The sequence below is a fragment of the Primulina huaijiensis genome, chromosome 16 (assembly GCF_012295235.1).
Source record: "Primulina huaijiensis isolate GDHJ02 chromosome 16, ASM1229523v2, whole genome shotgun sequence".
Lineage (NCBI taxonomy): Eukaryota > Viridiplantae > Streptophyta > Magnoliopsida > Lamiales > Gesneriaceae > Primulina > Primulina huaijiensis.
In genome coordinates this window covers 18174492-18196323 of record NC_133321.1, presented here as the reverse complement: position 1 = coordinate 18196323, position 21832 = coordinate 18174492, and the positions used below count along the sequence as shown (strand labels likewise).

At 35.5% G+C, this 21832-nt stretch overlaps 6 protein-coding genes across 10 annotated transcripts in view; 3 read left to right on the top strand and 3 right to left on the bottom strand.

Annotated features, from left to right (window-relative positions):
* Positions 1-3623, top strand: part of LOC140961165 (uncharacterized) — a 10858-nt gene extending 7235 nt beyond the window's left edge. For all 5 annotated transcript variants that reach the window (XM_073419480.1, XM_073419481.1, XM_073419479.1 and 2 more), the window contains 5 exons: positions 424-611; positions 704-859; positions 1744-1978; positions 2435-2748; positions 2928-3623. In XM_073419480.1, the coding sequence (XP_073275581.1) occupies positions 424-611; positions 704-859; positions 1744-1978; positions 2435-2748; positions 2928-3237 (1203 nt within the window). In that variant the 3' untranslated portion in view covers positions 3238-3623. The remainder of the gene's footprint in view (positions 1-423; positions 612-703; positions 860-1743; positions 1979-2434; positions 2749-2927) is intronic.
* A 1027-nt stretch (positions 3624-4650) lies between these two features.
* On the top strand, positions 4651-7838 carry LOC140962025 (eukaryotic translation initiation factor 3 subunit K-like). Its single transcript, XM_073420866.1, has 9 exons — positions 4651-4896; positions 5011-5067; positions 5161-5211; positions 5315-5377; positions 6126-6176; positions 6297-6363; positions 6766-6848; positions 7028-7240; positions 7491-7838. The coding sequence occupies exons 1-8, from the start codon at positions 4759-4761 to the stop codon at positions 7229-7231; spliced, it is 714 nt and encodes a 237-aa protein (XP_073276967.1). The 5' UTR covers positions 4651-4758; the 3' UTR covers positions 7232-7240; positions 7491-7838.
* A 1151-nt stretch (positions 7839-8989) lies between these two features.
* LOC140961105 (pectinesterase 3-like) lies at positions 8990-9799 on the bottom strand. Its single transcript, XM_073419410.1, has one exon. It carries the CDS (start codon positions 9797-9799, stop codon positions 8990-8992), a length of 810 nt encoding a protein of 269 aa, XP_073275511.1.
* Positions 9800-10041: 242 nt separating this feature from the next.
* LOC140961171 (putative pectinesterase/pectinesterase inhibitor 45) lies at positions 10042-12452 on the bottom strand. Its single transcript, XM_073419496.1, has 3 exons — positions 11351-12452; positions 11101-11261; positions 10042-11005 (listed from the first exon to the last, which is right to left on the bottom strand). The coding sequence occupies exons 1-3, from the start codon at positions 12244-12246 to the stop codon at positions 10311-10313; spliced, it is 1752 nt and encodes a 583-aa protein (XP_073275597.1). The 5' UTR covers positions 12247-12452; the 3' UTR covers positions 10042-10310.
* A 676-nt stretch (positions 12453-13128) lies between these two features.
* Positions 13129-15789, bottom strand: LOC140961210 (probable pectinesterase/pectinesterase inhibitor 32). Its single transcript, XM_073419579.1, has 3 exons — positions 15393-15789; positions 13989-14540; positions 13129-13896 (listed from the first exon to the last, which is right to left on the bottom strand). Exons 1-3 carry the CDS (start codon positions 15679-15681, stop codon positions 13205-13207), a joined length of 1533 nt encoding a protein of 510 aa, XP_073275680.1. The 5' UTR covers positions 15682-15789; the 3' UTR covers positions 13129-13204.
* Positions 15790-18455: 2666 nt separating this feature from the next.
* On the top strand, positions 18456-21436 carry LOC140961708 (uncharacterized). The gene is made up of 3 exons (XM_073420371.1): positions 18456-18738; positions 19359-19583; positions 19706-21436. Exons 1-3 carry the CDS (start codon positions 18544-18546, stop codon positions 21299-21301), a joined length of 2016 nt encoding a protein of 671 aa, XP_073276472.1. The 5' UTR covers positions 18456-18543; the 3' UTR covers positions 21302-21436.
* Positions 21437-21832: the final 396 nt, after the last annotated feature.

The window sequence follows — 21832 nt, the reverse complement described above, 5'->3', positions numbered from 1 at the left end:
AAAAAAAAAAAAAAAAAAAAATTTCGCGGGTTGACCCGTAACCCGACCCAACCCACCCGATTGACACCCCTAAGTGTAATAACATGATTGCAAAGTTGACTTATATTAGATTTTAACAGTTATATATGCCCTATATTAGATTTTAACAGTTATATATGCCACATATGTACCTGATAAATACCGCTTCGTATTTTGATTCACCAGTGATGCCTCTGCATTTCCAACTTAGGATTTGTTTGATTTTCTTAAGGGAAATTTCCAATTTGTGGAGTTTTTGTAATCAAGAAAGAGAATGATGATTTGACATATATGGTTGACCATGCTTTTTTATTTGTTACCTATCTTATGCATGTGTAGATGATCATGATGCACACACTACTTTTGGTCTTTAGTTTGAGTCCTGTTTTCAATGATGGCTTGTAGGATACTGAAACTGGTGGATCTCTAATGGACTCCCTCAATGAGGAAGCAAATAGTGCAGATCCCTCCGAGCTTGAAGAGATACCGGAGAGAACTCAGAAAAATATAGTCACAAGTCTTGCGGAAAAAGCAATGACTGTTGCTAGTCCTGTGGTTCCTACAACAGAAGATGGGGAAGTGGATCATGCAAGGTTTGCACGGTCATTCTTTCTCATATTCTGACGTCTCTGTTTTTTTGTTCATTTTGTTCATTGAGAGGTTGAAGTTTTAACTCCAAAAATAGGCTGGTATCCATGCTAGCAGAACTAGGACAAAAGGGGGGAATTTTGAAACTGGTTGGAAAAGTTGCGCTGCTTTGGGGTGGAATACGTGGCGCAATGAGTGTAACTGACAGGCTCATTTCATTTCTGCATATTGCTGAACGTCCGCTGTTTCAGAGGTGAATATCTGCATCTGTTTCCGGGTGATCTATGATTTTCTAAACTATGGGATAATGTTGTCCATTACAGTTCAGGAGAATATTTTTCTGGAATACGACTTTTTTCAATTTTTATTATCTGACGCCTGACATCATTGCAATTTCTGGGTTCTTGTTCTAAAGCTATTTTAGAATTTCGAATTTGTTTTATATACTCAAAATGTCTAATTAATTTTTTACCATGCTTTTTGTTGTGACATGCATTAATCTCTGCATTCTGCACTAAAAACCATCTGGAATTTTGGAAACACTTCATTCTCTTATCATTTGAAGCAATTTCCACGGCACAATGATCTCCTCAACAGTCAGATACGTTGAGGGTTCAATAACATTGTCAGTGTCCAGATACAGTTTATAGTCCTATTGGAGTGGTTAAAACATGTTATCATATTGGGAGAGGTGGATAAGAGTTGATGCATATCATTTGTTGTTCGCCAAGTGGTCGATATTTAAACTCGGGGAGTACAGAAGCCTAGTACACTTGCCAAGTCTCTTTGCATCCATATCTGATGGTTAAAGCACCTGAAGGTAAGATTAGAAAAAGGAAAAGAGGGCGGCCATCAGCTATAGAGACATGTTGAGAAAAATTGAAAAAAATATGATCCGAATAGAAAAAAGCATAACAGTCTCTTGTTGAAACTATTAAAACTCAATTAAACATCTTGTGATCGGGTATTTTAAATTCCAAAGTGCATTACACTAGTGTATGTTGGATGATAAATAGTAATGGCCTTTTATTTGTGGAAAAATTTTGTATCCTTTCTCCTGCCATCAGTATATGCACGTCGCAAGAGATCTTGTGATTGTTGGCTGAATTCCTTTCATTGCCCTGTTTTTCTTATCAGGATTCTTGGCTTTATATTCATGGTGCTGCTTCTATGGTCACCTGTTATTATTCCGTTGTTTCCATCTCTAATGCGAAGTTGGACGACTCCAAATCCGTTCAAAATTGTCGAGCTTACTTGCATAACTGGCCTGTATATTTCTATAATGATAATGGTAATGTTGTGGGGGAAAAGAATTCGCAAGTATGATGATCCACTACTGCAATATGGTCTGGATTTTACTTCGATACCTAAGGTATGTGCATTATTTCTATGATTCTATCATGAGAAGATGATGCTGTTGTTGGTTGATATATGATATGACTATAACAATAGCGGATGTCTTTTTGCTTTTAAAAGCCTTGATATATCTTCTGGTGATATGAATCAACACGAAAAAATTCTCCCTCTTTCTTGGTAGCTTTTGTTGAGATTTTATCGAATAAAAGCTGCTTCTTCTTCTTCTTCTTTTTCTTGGATATTTTTGGATGGAAGGAACTCCGATCCACTACCTCCAAAACGTCTAATTAATTGAACACTTGGTTTTGAGAAAGAGTTCCTTGATGCTGGGATAATAAATCTCTAATAAATGTTCTTTTGGAGCCACATACAAAAAAACTAGACTGCCTCATTATTGCTTTTCAATTCGGTCTTGATCTTTGACATTTTACTTTTACCCACATTTTCCACTCTCCGCTTGCCGTCATTGCAGTTCAGAAACTTTTTGATGGGTCTTGCTGGAGGGACAATGCTTGTTTTAATGATACAGTCAGTAAACTCCTTGCTTGGCTGTGTGCAATTGTGTTGGCCTGCTACTTTATCTTTACCATATTCAGAACCCTTTACATTGATGAAGTCGTATGCAAGTATGCTTTTGCTGATTGTTCGAGGAATTGCCACTGCAACTGTTGTTGCAACTGTGGAGGAATTGCTCTTTCGGTCATGGTTGCCCGAGGAAATTTCTTCCGATTTTGGTTATCACCGTGGAATAATTATTTCTGGGCTTGCATTTTCTTTATCTCAAAGGTACTTCTACCCATATTATTCGCTCATGGTATCTCTTACTTTCATAGTCTTCAATCGTTCTTTGTTAATGTTTGGAACTTTGACCTGAAGATTACTTCATATCTATTTTGTGGATCCGTTTATAGGGTTATTTATGGTTTCTTATCTTCCACCTTATTTTAATATTTATTGAAATATAGGTCAATATGGGAAATACCTGGATTGTGGTTATTGTCCTTGAGTTTGTCTGGAGCTCGTCAACAAAGTGAAGGTAGCCTCTCCCTTCCGGTCGGGATCCGTACAGGGATACTGGCTTGCAGTTTCATCTTAAAAACGGGTGGCTTTTTGAAATATCGACCTTATCTCCCTATATGGTTTACGGGTGGCCACCCTTCTCAGCCATTTAGTGGAGTCGTTGGTCTTGCATTCTCATTAGTTTTGGCAATCATTATGTACCCACGTCGGTCACCTCTTCATGAGACAAAAACAAGCAGAGCAATGAAAAATTGAAGTCGATACATTTGATTCACATTACGTTCTGGTTTCAGATGAATTCTTTAATAGGAAGAGGGCCTGAAAATGGCTCTTTTCTGGTTTCACAATTCACATTTTTGAAAGGAAGGAAGACACATGAATGATGACAGGAAGGAGAGGGCGGAGGTGCATGGGTATATTATTGCAGTGAGTCAGTGACTTCGGATACTGCTTCATACTTTATGCTGACAGTTTGGAGTTTTAATGTATAGAGATATTTTTATGAAAATATGGTATGCAACTAAATTTGTTGCAGGAAGCAGTATGTATACGCAACTAATTTGGTTTACATGTATCGTAGTTACTTTCATCTGTACCTATCTTTGGTATTCTTCTCTTTAATATTACAGTTAATTATTTGGAATATATAGCTAGTTTGCACATTTGTTTTACCTTCAATCTTCACGTTTATATGTTGTCAGCGATGTCAAAATCATCCCACAAAATGTAAAAACTTATAAATTCTCATGTATGGCTGAATCCCTTTTTATTTCATTTTCTTTTCCCGCATGTATCTATACGAGAAAACGAAAAAGGTTTTATCTTGCATCTGTATAGTTTTTTTTTTTTTTTTTTTTTAAAATAATTTGATTTATATTATAATAAAGATAATATCATAATAATAAAAATCAATGAAGAGTTATATTCTAATTTGGTTATACCATCAGATCAAAATTTTATGTCCTATGGTCTGACGCTTAATAGATGATAGAGATTTATACCCCTGAGCAATTGACACGCTACATATGTTCTTACATTAAATTTTAATATGAATTACAAATTTTAAATTTAAAGCACAATCATATTGTAATAAAATGCAAAGAATTTTCTGAGGAAAAAAAATGATATATTTTAAAGATAAAATAAAATATAGTTAAATAGAAGATTCAAGCTATTAAATATAGTTATTTGCACTAAAACTGGGATTCCTTCCCTTGAAAATTAAATAAACGTCCAAGTTTTTTATATTTTATAAAAAATTACATTATCTATCGTGATTTTTGAACATGCATTTGTATTACGGCCAACAAACCAACTTTTTTTTTTTTTTTTTGAGTTGAAATCAGATATTATGCATTAATTAAATCAACAGTAGCTACAAACCAACAAACCAACTTGAAGTCAAATATAAAGTTGAGATTTCTCCCTACAATGATTTCATGGTTTCTTGCTCAATCTTGTTGTGTGGATCTACAAACTGTATTTTGCTGGATATATTATGTGGATTTTAAAAATATTTTAGATCAATAAAAATTTATTTTTATACAATCAACATAATATCTCCATCAAAATTTGCTTTTTTAACATGAACATGAGTGCTTGTTAAAAAAAAAAAAAGACAGATGTTGAGGGTATAATTGTCCAGTAAAAAAGTTCATGTGCTCTAAAGCCCTAAATGCCGCCATTATCTTCCTTTTTCTCATCTCGTGTCCCAGCAAAGCTGAGGTTTTTTAGGTTTCAAAAATAAATTAATCTCACGCAAATTCGAAGCAACGAATGGGTAGAGAGGTAGTTAATACGACGACGAGTCAAAAACAGCAATCGACGATGTCCTACACGGTGGAGCAGCTAATCTCCGTCAATCCGTACAACCCCGACATCCTCCCCGATCTGGAAATCTACGTCAACGAACAAGTACGTGTCTTTTGGGATTCTTATTTTCTTTTGGGTTGATAATTGATTGGTTTTGTTAAAATTATTAGAACCTAGCATTTTTATGGCGTACTTGATATTTGATTGCAATCGTAGGTCTCGTCTCAAACCTACAGTTTGAATGCAAATCTTTGCCTTTTGCGACTGTACCAGGTTTTGATTTTTTTATTTGTTTAATAGCTAATCCTTCTTTTTTCCTGTTTATTTGTTAATTGTTGTTTGCTTTTTTCTTTTGTGGGAATGCAGTTCGAACCGGAGAGAATGAGCACTCAAATTGTGGCTCGAATTTTAGTTAAGGTACTTGTAGTCTGAAAACAGAAATCGTGGACATCGTTTTTTCATTATTTGCAATTGTTTTGTTGTATAAATATGTACTGATGTCAAGATCATTCCTCTGCAGGCTTTAATGGCGATGCCTTCTCAGGATTTCAGTCTTTGCCTCTTTCTCATTCCTGAAAGAGTGGTACTTTTCTATCTGAAATGCAATTGCGTGCCTCTGTTGTGTCGTTGACTTAATTTACATTCAAGCTTCGACTTTGAACTGTCTAGTTAGTAAGCTCTATCAACTGTTCTGGGGATTGGGACACTAAATTGAATTTCCGCTTCATTTCTCCAAAAGTAGCAAAAGATAATTCAATGGGCTGCCATTTTTGACTTTAATGTGCTCCCCTTTAATCCATTGATTAAATCCTGTGATGCTTTGAGATTTTAACTGTCGGTTGCTCATGGTATTTTTCACTTGTGAAGAAATGATTGTTACCCTGTGGATCATAGTGATCCACCTGCCCTGAACTCCTAATAGTAGATCGACGTTCCTTGGTTATTATATTTTCGTGGTAAGTATTTTTGAAACAATCATAATGCATTTCAGGGTGAAGTAATGTATTTAATGTGATGCTTAGGCAACTCTTCTAATCCAACTTTAATAAATGTGGGTAGTCTCTATTATGCCAATCATACCCATGTAGAAGCACATTGAGGCTGCTACTGGCATGTCCACAGTGGGAGATGCACAAAATTGATTCTCCTTTGATTCGTTTTTAGTGCGACAGTGAACCAACATATTGGCTTTAATAATTTGTGATTGTGTATGAGATTTTCATCCCTATCTGTTTAGTGACTTTTTATCTCATTGATTGTTATCTGGATTTCCACTTTTTCTGAGGATTTATTATTTTCCGTTTCTCTCTTTGAAAACTACTGTCTACCAGCAAATGGAGGACCAATTCAAGACCCTCATTGTTCTCTCGCACATTTTGGAGGTATTTTCAGTTTTCGTCGCTTTTCTCGTTGACGTGAAAAATAAACCTGTATCAAAAGCTATGATTGACATGCTATTAATTTATGTAGATCTGATTATATATGATTATCTTTCTCTTCAGACTGCCAGATTCCGTCAGTTTTGGGATGAAGCTGCTAAGAGCCGCCATATATTAGATGTTGTGCCAGGTATATATGATCAGATACTGTTTTCTTTTCCCAGCATCATCCAGGGTTATGGACTTCTGAAAGTCGAAAATTACTAGAGCCGACTTTTCATAATACATGTAAATCTATGGAAAGAGATGATAATCTGACTAGTGCCAGAAGTTCTTCATTTGATTTGCTGTCTACTAACAAGAGTATCATATTGACCAACACCAAATTAGTGGTAACCTGCAACTAGACACTCGAATGTTTATTGAGGAATTTAGTGGGAATTTTTTTTTGTCATAATGTTTTATCTTGTTTTGATGTGTTTCCTTTCAATAAAAGTGCAAGTTGGCTTCATTCATGTCTTATGTATTCACATTTGTGATACTCCTTTCAATACTCACTTAGTTTTGCTAAAAAGGTGTATAACACATACAGGTTTTGAACAAGCGATTCAAGCATTTGCAATTCATGTTCTTTCATTAACTTACAGAAAGGTCCCGAGAACTATTCTTGCTGAGGTATTGATTCTTTCCCTTGAAGTTACCTTTTTAGGTGTTCTTAGGTTTTCAATTACTGGATAAAAATGCCTCTCGCAGAGTTGGTCACAATTGACGAGTTGCTTCACAGGCCACTGAATGTTGAAAGTTTGGATCCAAAAGTGTTTTTTTTAGTCTTCTGATGGATGTTTGTTTCACAGGCGATTAATATTGAGGGTTTGGCCTTAGAAAAGTTTCTCGAGAGCCACATTGCGAATTCTGGTTGGTCCATAGAGATGACGCAGGATAAGGGGCAACTCATTAAGCTTCCACCCAACGAATTCAACCATCCCGAGCTTAAGAAAACCACTGCAGATGACATTCCGTTAGAACATGTCACCCGCATTTTCCCTATTCTTGGCTGATTCCTGCAAGTTCGGTCCAAATCTAAACTCTTATATTGGCAGAGTTTACTTATGAATTCCGTGCATGCGTTTTACATGATGGTGGCCCATTTTTAGATTTGTTCGGGAGAAACTTTTCTAGTCATGGCTCATTGTTCATGAGATAAAAGCAAGAATTGAAAGAGCCTGTTATTTGGTAGGGTTAAAGGTTCATTTGCACCATGGGATTATTGTTACTGGTTTTTAACCGACGATTTGTTGAAATGGTGCCAACTGTCAGGTTTATTATCTTCCGGTCTACTGCATTTTTCTCAAATCTGTTAGCATGGGGACGATATAGTGAAGTTATATTGATGGTGAAATAAATATTGTCTTTTGCCAATATTTTCTCCGTTGAAGGTCACTTAAAAAAAACAAGATAGTGTCTTTCAACAGAAAAAAAAAAAGTTAGTCCCTAAAAATCTTATTGTTATGGTGGCTTGCGGTTGAGATTTGACAGATTTTAGATGGCATTTGTGGTAATTCTGAATTAGCGTCCGCATTTGGAATTTTGAACTTATGTGATGTACAAATTGAAGATGTTTACAATTTTTAGTGCTCAGTTTTTCAATGTCATTTTTTCCACAGTTTTTCAATGTCATTTTTTCCACACTACATGATCCATTCTTTTTTTTTTTATTTATTACAGACTGGTTATATTAATCATCTAAATTCTTTTATACCTCCAAGCCTTCAAATCTTGTTCTGTATAATTTCATTTAAGATATTGAAGATTTGTTAGCTCCATGTTGAAATTAAACTTTGAAATTTGATCAAGTTGACCGGCTGCATTTTAATATGTTGACTGATTTTAACGTAGCTGTATTTTAGATATCAAAGTTGAAAACATTGAATGGTTTGTTCCTACTTCCATTTGGACGGAAAGATTCGGATTATGGGGAAAGTTCAAAATGTTTATATTTTGCATGAATTTGAAGTATATTACATTAGTTAATAAACAGAGAGACTTCAAATCTATAGGTTTCAACCACGTTCACATAATTGGAATGTATTTAAATCTTTTCATTTGAAATCTTATGTCCAAATGCACACTAAAACATGTCCAAATTGGATTCTGAATGATGCAATCCAAGCCAACACTCTTTGTAAGAATTCATGCGAGGAGTTTGGATATGTAAATCTTTGATTTAAAAAAGATTCATGGGGGGAATTTGGATGTAAAAATCTTTTATTTTAAAAATAATTTGTAAGAATAATTTTCAAAAGTATATTTTTTTTAATTAAAAAGAAGAGAACTAAAACTTTTATGGTTGGATATGAAATTCTAAAAATATACAGTTTTTATTTTTATTTTTTCTAGGTTTAAAATTCAATGGTTCTCTATTTTTCTTTTACAGAAATTGCATGAAGCTCTAAAGTCCATTCCGCCATCATCAACAAGCCATATAAATTCCACAAACTTGGATTTTGTTATAATTTTCTTAACTAACATAGACAAGGATTCGGCTAATTACCAAATTTTCTTGTTTATTGAATATCAAAATGGAATGCATCTTTTGGACAAAATCTCGGATACGAGACTCGATTGTAACAAACTCGTCCATAAAAAAAAAAAAATTGTATCCATCCTGCAACATTTACATACCAAGGTAGCATGACAATATGATATATTCAATAATTCAGAAACTCAAACTCAAGTGACTATTAGAATAAATATTCAATTTTCTATAGAAAAAGTCAATATCGATCCCCAAGACCAACTTCCATTTCTCAAAACATTTACTTTAGGACATGAATCTTGAAACTTTGGAAAGTTGTAAACGTGTTAGAAATGATTTCAAGGCTATTGCTGGTGAATTCTGTGGCTTTTTGTATATTGGCCTTCATTTCTTCCAGAATGGACGTTGAAATGCTCGGAAACTCCACTAGACTATCCAGGCAAGTTTGCTCATAGGTTATTGCAGAGCTTAGCCAATTCCTAACATCACTAACCTCGTACCTGGAGAACTTGTCGAATTCAGAGGACGAGGAAATTGACATGTTGACACGATCAATGGCATCCTGGATAAGATTTTCACATAGATTCAACACTTCCATAATAGAAGATGGACCATTTGGGCCGTTTTTTCCGAAGGAAACGGACCTTTGGAGAATGGAAGAATGCAGCCTCAGTAGCTCATTTAGCGTCACTTTTAGTGAAAGTGAGAAGATTTGTGAGGGACTATCATGATCAGTGGTTGAATCTTTGCTGGATGTCACGAGGGAATGTATACTTGAATAGCAAGAATCTTGAAATTTTGTCGAGATACATGCTTTAGAGATCGGATCTTTTACCTGATTCGAATTGGGGGGACTATCTTTTCCGTGAATTACCCCTATTATTGCTCCAATGATCAGAACAATCAATACAACAGAAGCAACAGTTATGATTATTAGACGTTTACGCGTTTGCCTGTGGTATTCCTCCTCTTCAAATTCATCGTTTTTGATGCTCTCAAAAACTTCAACCGTATCAGGCGTTTTCTTCCTTTCTTGTTCCTCTAATCCATCAAACGAGGCGGTTTTAAATGAGTCGTTTCGTGATCCCATTTTCTTTCTCGATTCTGAGTCACTTTATTGCACATTCATGCAGGTAGAAAGTTGCAAACTTGTAAGACAAAATATTTATTGGTTTATAATTACTAGGTCCATCCAGAATGATATTCTGATAATTTCAAGGGAAGAAGAAAGACAGCATGTAATTACTTTATAAAATGAAATCAGGATGAGATAAAAAAATGCCTGCCAACAATGTTGATCCTGGTATATGTTTCTTAGTTTCATGCTAAAAGTTAAAATGGATACAAACAAATATTTTTATAATAGTATTCATTTATTTGGTCTGTTCATTTCGATTTTACAGCTGCAAAGTTAATAATAATAATAATAATACATGCCAAAGTGGCCAGTTTCCTATGTTGGTTTTCTTTATCTTAATTTGCTGGCCTAGAAATAGATTAAGATCAGAATAGCAAGAAAATCTAACGCCCAATCTGTATATTGAATCTCTTTATAAACAGAAAAAAATAAGAAAACTTTAACTGATATTTGAAACAATATCTCATGTAAACAAGCCAAAGCGAACAGGGACAATTGGATTCTTCAGCCAGCTTTCTCCCTGTAAGAAGGGTCCAACGGTATACTTCAAGGCATCTCCCCTCTTTATGGTTTTGCATCCTGGCCATTTAACTCTTCCAGAAGTATTCGATCCGGGGCCTTTGTTGTTAAACTCTGCATAATAAAGGGTCTTCAGCGCAAAATCTCCTTCCCATTCAAGCCATCCCTCAGGCTGAATCAGATCGCCTATCTCTGATTCCATGACAATGGTCCTCGAGTATTCTTTCCAGGGCCTGCCTAGATAATTCTTGAATTTCGCCTTCTCTGGCTCGAGCTTCGGATCTGCCAAAATCTTGCAGTTCTGAAGAACAATCCCTGTGGTTTGCCTCCTGTCTATACGCCCCTGAGCTGTGACGATATTCTTCTGGTTTTCCAATGGTTTACGAATATAGATCATGCAGTTTTGGAACACGGCAGCTGCATCACCGAAAATGAAATCTATTGTGCCGGTAATGTAACAGCTTCGGTAGAACTGTCTGTGGGTTTGAGCATACAAGGTGTCCTGGAATCCCTCCATTCTGCAGTTAACGAAGATTGAACGATCCGCTTGGACTCTTAAAGCCACGGCTTGATGTTTTTCGGGACCGGCAGTGTTCCTGAATCCAAGTGATTGGGCAATGAATCCTTCCCCTAAAGCGGCTGCAAGATTGTGAAAAATGTAAATAAATTTTCTTGGAGCATGAAGTATATCGTCCTGGTTTAAACTATCACGAAGATTTGAATCCAAGGAATACCAAAAGTAGCAGTCTGAAATGTTGGAACTCCATCTACGAAGTTCTTGCTTCCCGAGATGATGCTCTTCTGTGATCCATCACCGTACATTGTGACGTTTACCATTTTCTTGGTAACCATCACGCTCTCTTGGTACACTCCTTCTTTAACGTAAATCACATATCTGCATTTGCGTGCAAATTGGAAACAATTTACCAGGATAACAGACATGAGAATCAAGTAGAAACCGAGAAGAAACACTACTAATTGTACCGTCCTGTGTACTTCTCAGGCATGGCATTCAATGCTGCAGAAACGGTAGTAAAGTCCCCACTGCCGTCTTTCGCAACAGTCGCATTAGGCCTAATTTTTGGAGAATTTGTCTTCAACATTCTTCGGTTCTCTCGACTGATCCACGATGGGAATCCATCTTCATCTACAGATAAAAGATTCCGTTTCACATCAGAAACTTGTAAGATGGAAAAAATACTCGACAATTGCGACGTAATAGCAAGAGCATTGCTGCCAAGCTCCCTAGTAGTCTTCAAAATCTTCTTCAATGCATCCTTTTCCTTCCCTTCAGGAAATCCATCGATACATGTCTGCTGATAAGACAAAACGGCACTCAACCAATTGTTAAGATCACCTGTTTCTGACGAAAACTTTATCAAATCTTTGCCTTCTATACTAGAAATAGAGCTATTCAGCTCCTCCTTAGCATCATTTAGCAGCACCAAACAGTCATCAAAAGCTGCCTTTTTAAGAGGGCTATCAAATTTGAGTCCCGAAGCTTGTTTGATAACCTTATCAATCTCATCTGAGGCAACAGAAAAAGCGGCCTTGAGAATATCCTTCGGCTGAGCAGTGGCATTGTCCTTGACTGCCTTTGACAGGCTATCTTCGCAAGTTTGCTTATAATCCGTGCCCGCACAGACAGATTTTACGGCCTTATCAGCCGTGACGACCTGTCTAGGAGCAGAGTGGGACTCGCTATGCCCACCTGTACCAGCATCTAGATTGTTTTTGTATGCAACGGCACAAACAGCAGCAGCAGCCAAGAGAAGAACACCTACACTCGAAGCAATGGCAATAGTGATCCTCCTTTTAATCTTTTGCTGCCTCTCTTGTTTTCGACGTAATGAAATCTGGTCGAAATCTTGAAATGCCATTGCTGATATGGTAAAAGTATCTCTGCCTTGGCTACTATCGAATCAAGCCAAGGCAGGATTTCCTTGTTCTAAGATGTGTTTAAACAATCTTTTTCTTGGGTCGCTTTTGTAAAATATATATGAAACGTCGTTGGGGTGCGGATGCTTAGGCAAGCGAAGTCTGGATTAGAGAGAATTCAGGAGCTTTCCTTAAAATTTGAGTAATTTAGTTACAAGTTTAAGGCAGTGGATGATGGACACACATCCATTTAGCGAAGTTTATTTATGAACGCCGTTGGGGTGCGGATGTTTAGTCGAACGAGGTCTGGATTAGAGAGAATTCAGGAGCTTTCATTAAAATTTGAGCAATTTAGGTACAAGTTTAAGGCAGTGGATGATGGATAAACATCCAATTAGCGAAATTTAAGTTTTTGCATGTGGACTGTTTATGTGAACACGCTTATTCCTTTCTTTATGTATGATTGTCAATTAGCGTTTCTTGCAGCTATCCAATTTTGGCTCAAATTGCATGCTTTTTTTAGCCTTTAGGGATATCGTGGATAAAAAGTTCAGATTAAACCGCAGGTAATTTTTTTTTATGCCGACTGAGAAACCCGCAATCGTTGCCTCAGGTGCGAACTTGGTAAACCAAACACACAGTAGCCTGCAAACACACGGGTTATTCTAAATATATCCGTATATATATATATATATTATAATACGGTATAAAATATTATAGAAAATTCAATCATTTACTTTTAGGTATCATTTCTTTGCATTTCATTTTGTCCCCATACTATCTTCTTTCGATGATATTTTTAGCTACTATAACCAATTAGCCACTAATTAAGAAGGGAATATTGTTTTGATGATAATTAAGTTGTAATTCTTGAATATCCATAATTAGTTAAATGTGTAACTCAACAATAACTAGACAAGTTCAACAGGTACTTAAATAATATTAAAATTTTATATTGTTTCAGGTGTGAGCCAAACCGGATGTATACCCAATCCCTGTCGCGGGTATCCATTTGTCTCCTATTATAAGTTTTGACACTGTAAACGGATCTGCTTGTGCCGAATCATTGAAAATATGGTATCCAGGCCATTTCACTCGTGCCGCTAAGCCCGCACCTGGTCCGTAATTCATATACTCACCATAATATAAAGAGTCCAAAAACAAATCTCCCTTCCATTCGAGCCATCCCTTGGGATTAATGCCGTCGCCAATGTACGATTGCATGACAACTGTTCGCGAGTATTGCTTCCAGGGCCGGCCTAGGTATGTTATGTTCAAATTTAAGATATCCTGTTCAACTGAAATGTTGCAATATTGGATTGAGAATCCCGATTCGTTTTCCGTACAGTTTCGGCTCTGAGCCGTGATGGTGTTCTTTTGGCCAACAAGGCCTTTCCGGGCCTTGATTTGACAGTTTTGGAACACGGCTGCAGCATGTCCGCAGATGAAATCGACGGTACCTGTGATATGACATTCCCTGTAAAACTGTCGGTTTTTATGCGCGTAGAGGGTATCCTGGAATCCCCGAAAAGCACAATGATACAAAACCGATTCATCGGAATCGGACATGAATGCCACGGCTTGTTCCTTATGCGGCCCGGCCGTGTTCTCGAATGTTATGTCCCGGGCGATGAATCCTTTCCCTTTCACAGCTGAACAAGAAAACGTAGAATTAAGGGTTTGTAGCAAGAGTTGTACATTTTTTTAATAAAAAAAATGGCACTCCCTGAAAACTATTTCTCACCAAATGTTGCAGAGTCATACGTTTTCAATCCATCAGGATGGCTGTGATTACCCCTGATCACTGTTTCATCCATCCCATCTCCAACGATCATTATGTTCCATTTTTCCTTTTTGATCGCCACATACTCATAATACACGCCTCTTTTTATATGTATAACATATCTTTTAGCACTATATTCCGGCGCCGCCGCAATAGCATCACCGATCCTGCTGAAATTCCCAGTTCCATCCGCGGCAACCACCACATCCACCGTGGTGTTTGTGGAGTTGAGGAGGTTCTGGTCATGGGGACTCAACCAAATAGGAAACTTTTCATGGGTTTTAGATTTCTTGCTGCCACGAATGGTGTCAGGGGCGGTGACCGTAGTCGGTTTGACCATTGAGAGAAGTTCGTGGAGCGACGATGCGATTAGGTCTAGGTTGCTCGAGATTAGATTTTTCACGGTCCCATTTATGCCATCCAACCCTTCTTTGCATGTTTCTTGATCTATTAATGCACCACTCAGCCATGTTTTCATGTCTGAATTCATATTTCCAGTGCCATTTTCTTTGCCTGTAAATTCAAGATGTTATATGCTTTTTTAAAAGAAATTCAAGATGTTATATGTTGACGTTCGTACACAAATGGAAAAAAATTAGATTTTTAAGAAATTATGTATAATATAATGATTCTTAAAATTTATAGATTTAAAAGTATAACATAGCTTTTTAAATATACGCATAATTAATCTATTTTCCTTTTCTTTTTTCGTTTGGTAAAGAACCATCCTTGATTGATGAGTGATGAGATCCTAGATGATGGCAGCCACAATATGTAGCCTTTCGTAGATATTTCAACATATTATGTTTAATTTCAATTTAGTTTACCATTTGTTTAATTTCTCTAGGTAACATCTGCTAAATTCCTCTTTAAATAACAAAATGCTGATAACATTCCTATCTATGGTGTTGAATAGGGAAATGATTTTTTTGGTTCATTAAAATTTATTAAATTGAGTTTTGGATCATTAAGTTTTCAAAATTTGATTTCAGTGCATTAACTTTTAATTTCAGCTATTTTGATCAAATTACTGATGTGAAATCTGACACATTGGCATTTTTCGATGTCATGTAAATATTTTTCCAGTGACACATAAGCATTTTTTTGGTGTCATGTCATAAGTTTGATCAAAATAGTCGAAAATTAAAAATCAGTATATTAAAACCAACCTTTAAAACCTAATGAGCAAAAATAAAAAATTGGAAAAATTAACGAGGGCAAAACAATTTTCCCTAGCTAATAAATTAAATGACACTNTAATATGCAGGAAGTGTTTCTCCTAAAATAAAATAACACTCCAGTTAAAAGTTACACCATGCATGCACATTCAGCCAAAGAGAAACAGAAAAGGTTGAAGATGTTTACTATTTCCGTTCAGAGAAGCCGAAACAACCCAGCTCAACTCTTCCACAGAAGTATCAACCAGATCTTGGCAATCTCGAACAGCAATAGATAGTCGAAAATTGTCCATTACTCCGGCAAACCCTGATAAAACGGAACTCACCTGCTGGATTGTCTTAATGGTAGCATTGACGGAACCTACGAACTCCCGTGTCGGAACATTCAGACACTCCAACGCTTCGAACTCCGAGTGTACAATATTAGCCAAACACAGGCACAGAGTTAGCGAGAACAGAATTTTCCAGAAAGCCATATTTGTGAGATTAATTAATGGTGACAAAATGTGGGAGAAACTAGTGTGTGTGTATATTTTCTTTGGCTAAGAAAATCTTACAATATTCATACAGAACTGGGAAGAAAGAGTTGGTTTAAATAATTGTGATCAAGAGTTGGATTGTAAAATTTGGTTAATATTATTTTCTTAACTTTGAGCCACTTGGTTTGCCATAAATTATTAAATGTTTGTTAAATTATTTTGATTACATTNAAATGAAGGCGCTTGAAGAGGAAGTGCCGGTGGCGACTGTTTAACTACCAAAGTCTGATTCTTTTGGGGTAATTAAGCTATTATTATTATTATTATTATTATTATTATTAAAATTTTAGAATTAAATTCTTTTTTTACTAAAATCGTGAAATATGTGTTTTATTTGTAAATTTCAACGAGTGTTGTGTATGTATATTTGAAAAACGATTGTTTAGCTAACGACTATGACATGGAATCATAATATTTAATGTTTTACTAATTAACTCATTTAATATCATTTCAAACTATTCCTTTCATAAAGATAAAGCATACTTAAAATGTAACCTTGCTAAACCAAGAAACAAAGGCACTAAAAAGCGTCAACTTGTCAAAAATAAAACTATGCCAAACGTTAACATCAGCTGGATAGATAATAAAATTTGTGAAAGATAAGATTTTACTCCTCTAACATGGTTATCGGTCAATTCATGATCTTATTCTATTAATTTGGATTTTTTTTTTCAATTTTAGTAATTTTTCATCAAAGTATTGACGTAGCATCAGACACGTCAGTAATGTTTGTCTCCACGTCATCATTTTGTCGGTGTCATGTCAGCTCTCTAGTGAAAAAAACTTAAATCATGAAAATGTAAATTAGTATATTAAGATTGTAAATTGACTGACAACAAGAAAAAAATGAAACTAAAGTGAATTATTTTATGACTTTTGACTGATTGATCATAAGACTTATTTTCCAATTTGAATTTTTACATGACTAATTTATCCGTACAAACAATAAAATTACAGTCACGCAAATTCCATCTATGACGTTAGTTTCCAAAACAAAAGGAAACATGCAAATTAAGTTAATGAATTTCCGTGAAGAAATGGAGTACATTAAGTGAATTATAAGTATTCAATATATTGGAAACTCAATTTTCAAAAAATAGAAAAAGTAATCTGGTTTACCTAACTAGCGTAGTTTGAAGGTTATTGCATTAGCCCGAAATTTACACAGTATGCATAGAAAAGCAACCGTTGAGATTTCTCGCGTCATAAAAAATAATCTGTGTCATTCATGCATATTGTACGAGATGTAGGCAACTTTTAGGTTAGGCATATTCTATTTTTCGTTTCCCATCCTCAAAACAATAATAGACATTTATACATAAAAAAAAAATTACATCTTAAATTTAAATTAGATAATTAAAGAAAAAGAGCTAGATGATCAAATCACATGCATGCAACGTAGAAAACATCAATTATCACTACTCTTTTTTCCCGAAGCGAGTATATAAACACGAACGAGTCTATGCTACACCGAGAGATCTCACTGTAAAATTAAAAAATTTTGAAAACAAAAACCTGAAGTAAAATTTTCGGTGTAACATAAACTCGCGCATATAAGCACGGAAAACTGGTTTGTCTTTCGAAAGTAGGGAACAGCTTGCTTCTTTTTTTCTTTTTTTGAGATGAATAGAAGTAATCGCGTCTATTAAGTTTATCAAAAAGCACGACGTTTTAAAAGCAAGGCTCAAAAGACGCGTTTAACAGCTAGGTTTTATATTCTATTTTTGTGATTAATAAATAGGAGTAATGCTGTCCAATCTTCTTTTCTTTTTTTATTATTATAGTAATTCTTTAATTATGTCTATTTTTGTATAGCTGGAAATAAAATTAAAAACAAACACACACACCAAGAACAATAACACAGTATACCTCAAAATCATGGTTCGGATTTTATCCACTTTCATCGAATAAGTTGGAAATAAGTCGACATGAACGAAAATGGGAGAATTCGCAGATTTTTTTTTAAAGATGAATTTCTCAGATTTTAATGGTATGTGAAAATCTTGTTATTTTATCACTTGAATTATTATTATTTTTTCTTTTTGTCTGAGAAAGAAATAATAATTTTTGGGTTTGAGTCTAAATTTTAAAAAAGTTTTTAAATCATACTATGTGTCCAAATGATCATTAAAATACAACCCGTCTTACAAATTTAGAGCTAAAATTACTAATCAAATTTGTATAATCAAGTTGTTCAACAATTTATTTCTCAATTGATTATGTAGCCGGTCTATTCACTCTTTCTTTTTACATGGTTGATCGGATAAAGTTTTAATGAACTTTAACTTTGAGAAACTTTGTTATGCACTTACTACTATAATCCGAATAATCAACAAGGTTTTATAAGAATGTGAGCATTTGGGAAATGTTCATATATTTTTATAATATTTTTCTATGTTATTGGTGATATGATAATTTTATGTTTAAAAATTATTAGTTTTTTATTTGATAAAAAATTACTGAAATATATTTTTATAATATTTGTATTAAATAAAAAAATATTTTAATAATTTGATAAAAGGACTATATATTTTTGGTTTATCTAATAATATACATATAGAAGTCCATGCCACTGAGTCAGTTGATTACGTAGCATTCGGTACTCGATATACAGGCCCGTTTACATTTTAAGCTTGGCCCACTGTTTCATCTTCAAACTGTTACTTGACATTCGGCCCATCTACGTTCCTGATCAAATTAATGGTTTAGGGTTTGAACTAAAATTTGAGGGAATAGTACTCCTAATCACCAATTGAAACTGCATTTTTAGGTCGGGTGATTGAATTTTGATTAAACATAATGGGAGAGAAGATGAGGATTTATATAGGAGGATTGGGAGCTACTGTAATGGAAGGTGATTTGCGAAAGACGTTTAGTTCACCGGTTTTAGGGACTGTGGAATCTGTTGAAATTATTCGCAGCAAAGGTCGCAGCTTCGCCTACCTAGATTTCATTCCCGCCTCCGAGAAGGGACTCGCCAAGCTATTCAGCACGGTTTCTTTCTGTCTCCCTCTCTATTTATGTTAATGTATGCCTGCCTGTGTGTATATGTTTTGAATTTATCGTGTTTAGGCTGGAGGGTCTATATTCTTTTAGTTCATTTACTTAAACGTGAAAGGGTTCATTAGCCATTGGTATATGGCATTAATACTTTCTTATATCAGAAATACACGTATCAAATGATAAATTGTGAAAGGTAAATTGTCGTTCGTTCGCACTTCAAACTTGAATGCTCGTCCAAAGTCTCAGTGAGAGCACCATTAATCTTTTCTCCTGGTTAAGAAATCAAGAACTTTGAGGCCTTCAAAAAAGTACAGTTCTTACGTGAATATGTAGAAAGTTATGCTATTGGCTAGGCCATATTTGATTAGGAAGTTCACAAAATATTGTAATCATTGAGTTTTAGGAAGCTCTATACAATCATAAGCAAGGAAAAACTTTATTTTTTTGCAGTTTCTGGAGGATATGAGTCAATATTTTCCAGAAAAAAAAGATTTGTGTAAATTTGATTGAAGACTTTAACTTATGGTTTTACTCCCATACAAAATTGTTAGATTTCAATGTCTGACTTGCCGAAGAGTTGTGCTTAGTTCTTGGATGAATGAATTATGCAGTATAATGGGTGTATGTGGAAAAGGGGGAGGCTTAAACTCGAGAAGGCCAAAGAACACTATCTTTTTCGTTTGAGACGTGAATGGACTGAAGATACCGATCTTGGGAAAAAGTTGCCAGATCAGAATGTTTGTGCTGATGAAAACATGCATACTTGGCAGACAACCAAGAAAAACTTGGACATTGAACAAATGCATCTCCGGATTTATTTCCCCAAATTGAGAAAGGTTTTTCCTTTTTAATCTCGAACTATATGTCTCTTATTTAAATTGCTAGTTTATCTTTGTTCTGTTTCTATCATATAATATTGCTGATACATCATGTCAATATTTATGGTTCTGTTTTGAAGATAAAACCTCTGCCTCTCAAAGGATCGGGAAAGCACAAATATAGTTTCCAACGGGTTGAAGTTCCTCCCCTCCCTGTCCACTTCTGTGATTGTGAGGAGCATTCTGTGCCTCTCAAATTGGCTGAGAAAAAGTTTGGAATTTATCTTGACACAGAAACTTGTGGGGTGAACGAGGAAGAGCTTAACATGGTTAAGTCCGTATTGAACAAGTTCTTGGAGAGGGAGAACCGTGCTAAGCCAGTTTCTAACGTGATTGAATTTACTGAGAAAACATATACTTCTATTAGCTCGGTTGATAATGTGCAAGTCCAGGGCTATGAGGATGATCAAGTTAGTGACGAAGACGGCCTTGTGATTAACATAATTTCCCACCCACATAACAGAGTTTCTCTGGTTAAGAACAGGGGACAGGAACATGAATCGCGTGGAAGTAAAAAATCGATGCATGCGTTTGACAAAAAGAGGAAAGCATATGTATCCATGGATGATGCAAATGTTATGTCCCCTTCTAAAAGGAAGATGCGAAAGCAAGGCCCACAAGACCACATCGGTGATTTACGGATTGATGTGACTACTCGACCAGCAGAAATAAAATCAGGTTCCGCTCACTTGACTGATGGTGTGGCGTTATCGAAAAAGTCGGCATGGAGAGATCTGGTTAATCAGAAGGGAAGTGCTACTTTCCACATTTCAGATGTTTTGACGAACCATAATCCTGAAGCTGCATCCCCGAGCAAAAAAGAAACGTGTGACAACCGGTCAAGCACTGACAAAGAATCGGAAAAAGTTCCTGATATTCAATCCGTTAAACTGAGCGACGTTGAAGATATGAGATCAAGCACTGACAAAGAATTGGAAAAAGTTCCTGATATTCAACCCATTAAACTGGTCGATGTTGAAGATATGAGATCAATCACCGACAAAGAATCGGAAAAAGTTCCTGATACTCAACCCATTAAACTGAGCGATGTTGAAGATATGAGATCAAGCACTTACAAAGAATCGGAAAAAGTTCCTGATATTCAACCCATTAAACTGAGCGATGTTGAAGATATGAGATCATCCAGAGGTGCCGCATGGCTTCAAAAATCATCATGGTTACAACTGGTTGGGGACACGACTAACAGGTCATTCAATCTTGCACAAATTTTGCCTGACATCGCAACTTCAGAAAAACAAGAATCTCAACTGTTATATGGAAATGATGTTTCGAGTTCAACAAACAAAAACCAGCAAATACCAGTCCCCAACAATCGAAATCACCCTGTTGAAGATATTGGCAAACCTAGGGAAAAAGCTGACAACGACACCGTCATCATCGCACCTGAAATTCCAAGAATAACGAATTTGGATGCTTTAACCAAGGTGCAGAATCACACGAGTGTAGATGAACAAGAAGATGCAGCCTCACCAGCGACTAACAAAGTGCCTGGACGGGTGCCAATGCCAGTACCGGACATTGTTATAAGCGACACTTGTCCTTTCATGAGAAGTGCTGCTTCGATGAAAGAGTGGGCGAAGGTGAAAGCAACTTTAAGTGCCCGTAAGAAAAAGGAGAAGTTGAAGGAGAATGAGTTAAGGCAAGGAAAAGATTGAAGGAGTTCGATTCGACTGAATGGTAAAAATAATGTATGGTGTAAAAGCGACTTTACTGTATGGTGAACGATTATTCGTATGGAGTTGGGAGCGTATAAGTCGTGTTTTCATTTCCCCAGCTACAATTTTATTTAATAGTGTAATAATAATTTAAAGATAAGAAGAAAAACAATCATCGTGTTTCAAAATAATGGTGGGTCAAAACTGAGAAAATGACATGTTACCAAAGATTCACACAATGACTAACGTAAGATGCTCTCATTTGTTCTCTGTCTAATCAAGCGTAAATTATAACTAAGAGATTTTTAATTCAATACATTAAAAAAACATTATAAAATGTAAGCACATTAAAATATATAAAGCAGTTCAGGTTTTTAAAAAAAAATATTTTTTTTTTCAAAAATAAAATAATATAATGCTCCAATAATCGATTGGAGCATTATATATATAACAAGGGAATAACAATAAATTGTAATAAAACCAATTTATAATTTTTATGTTCATATTACTTCTACATTGGTAACTTCTAAT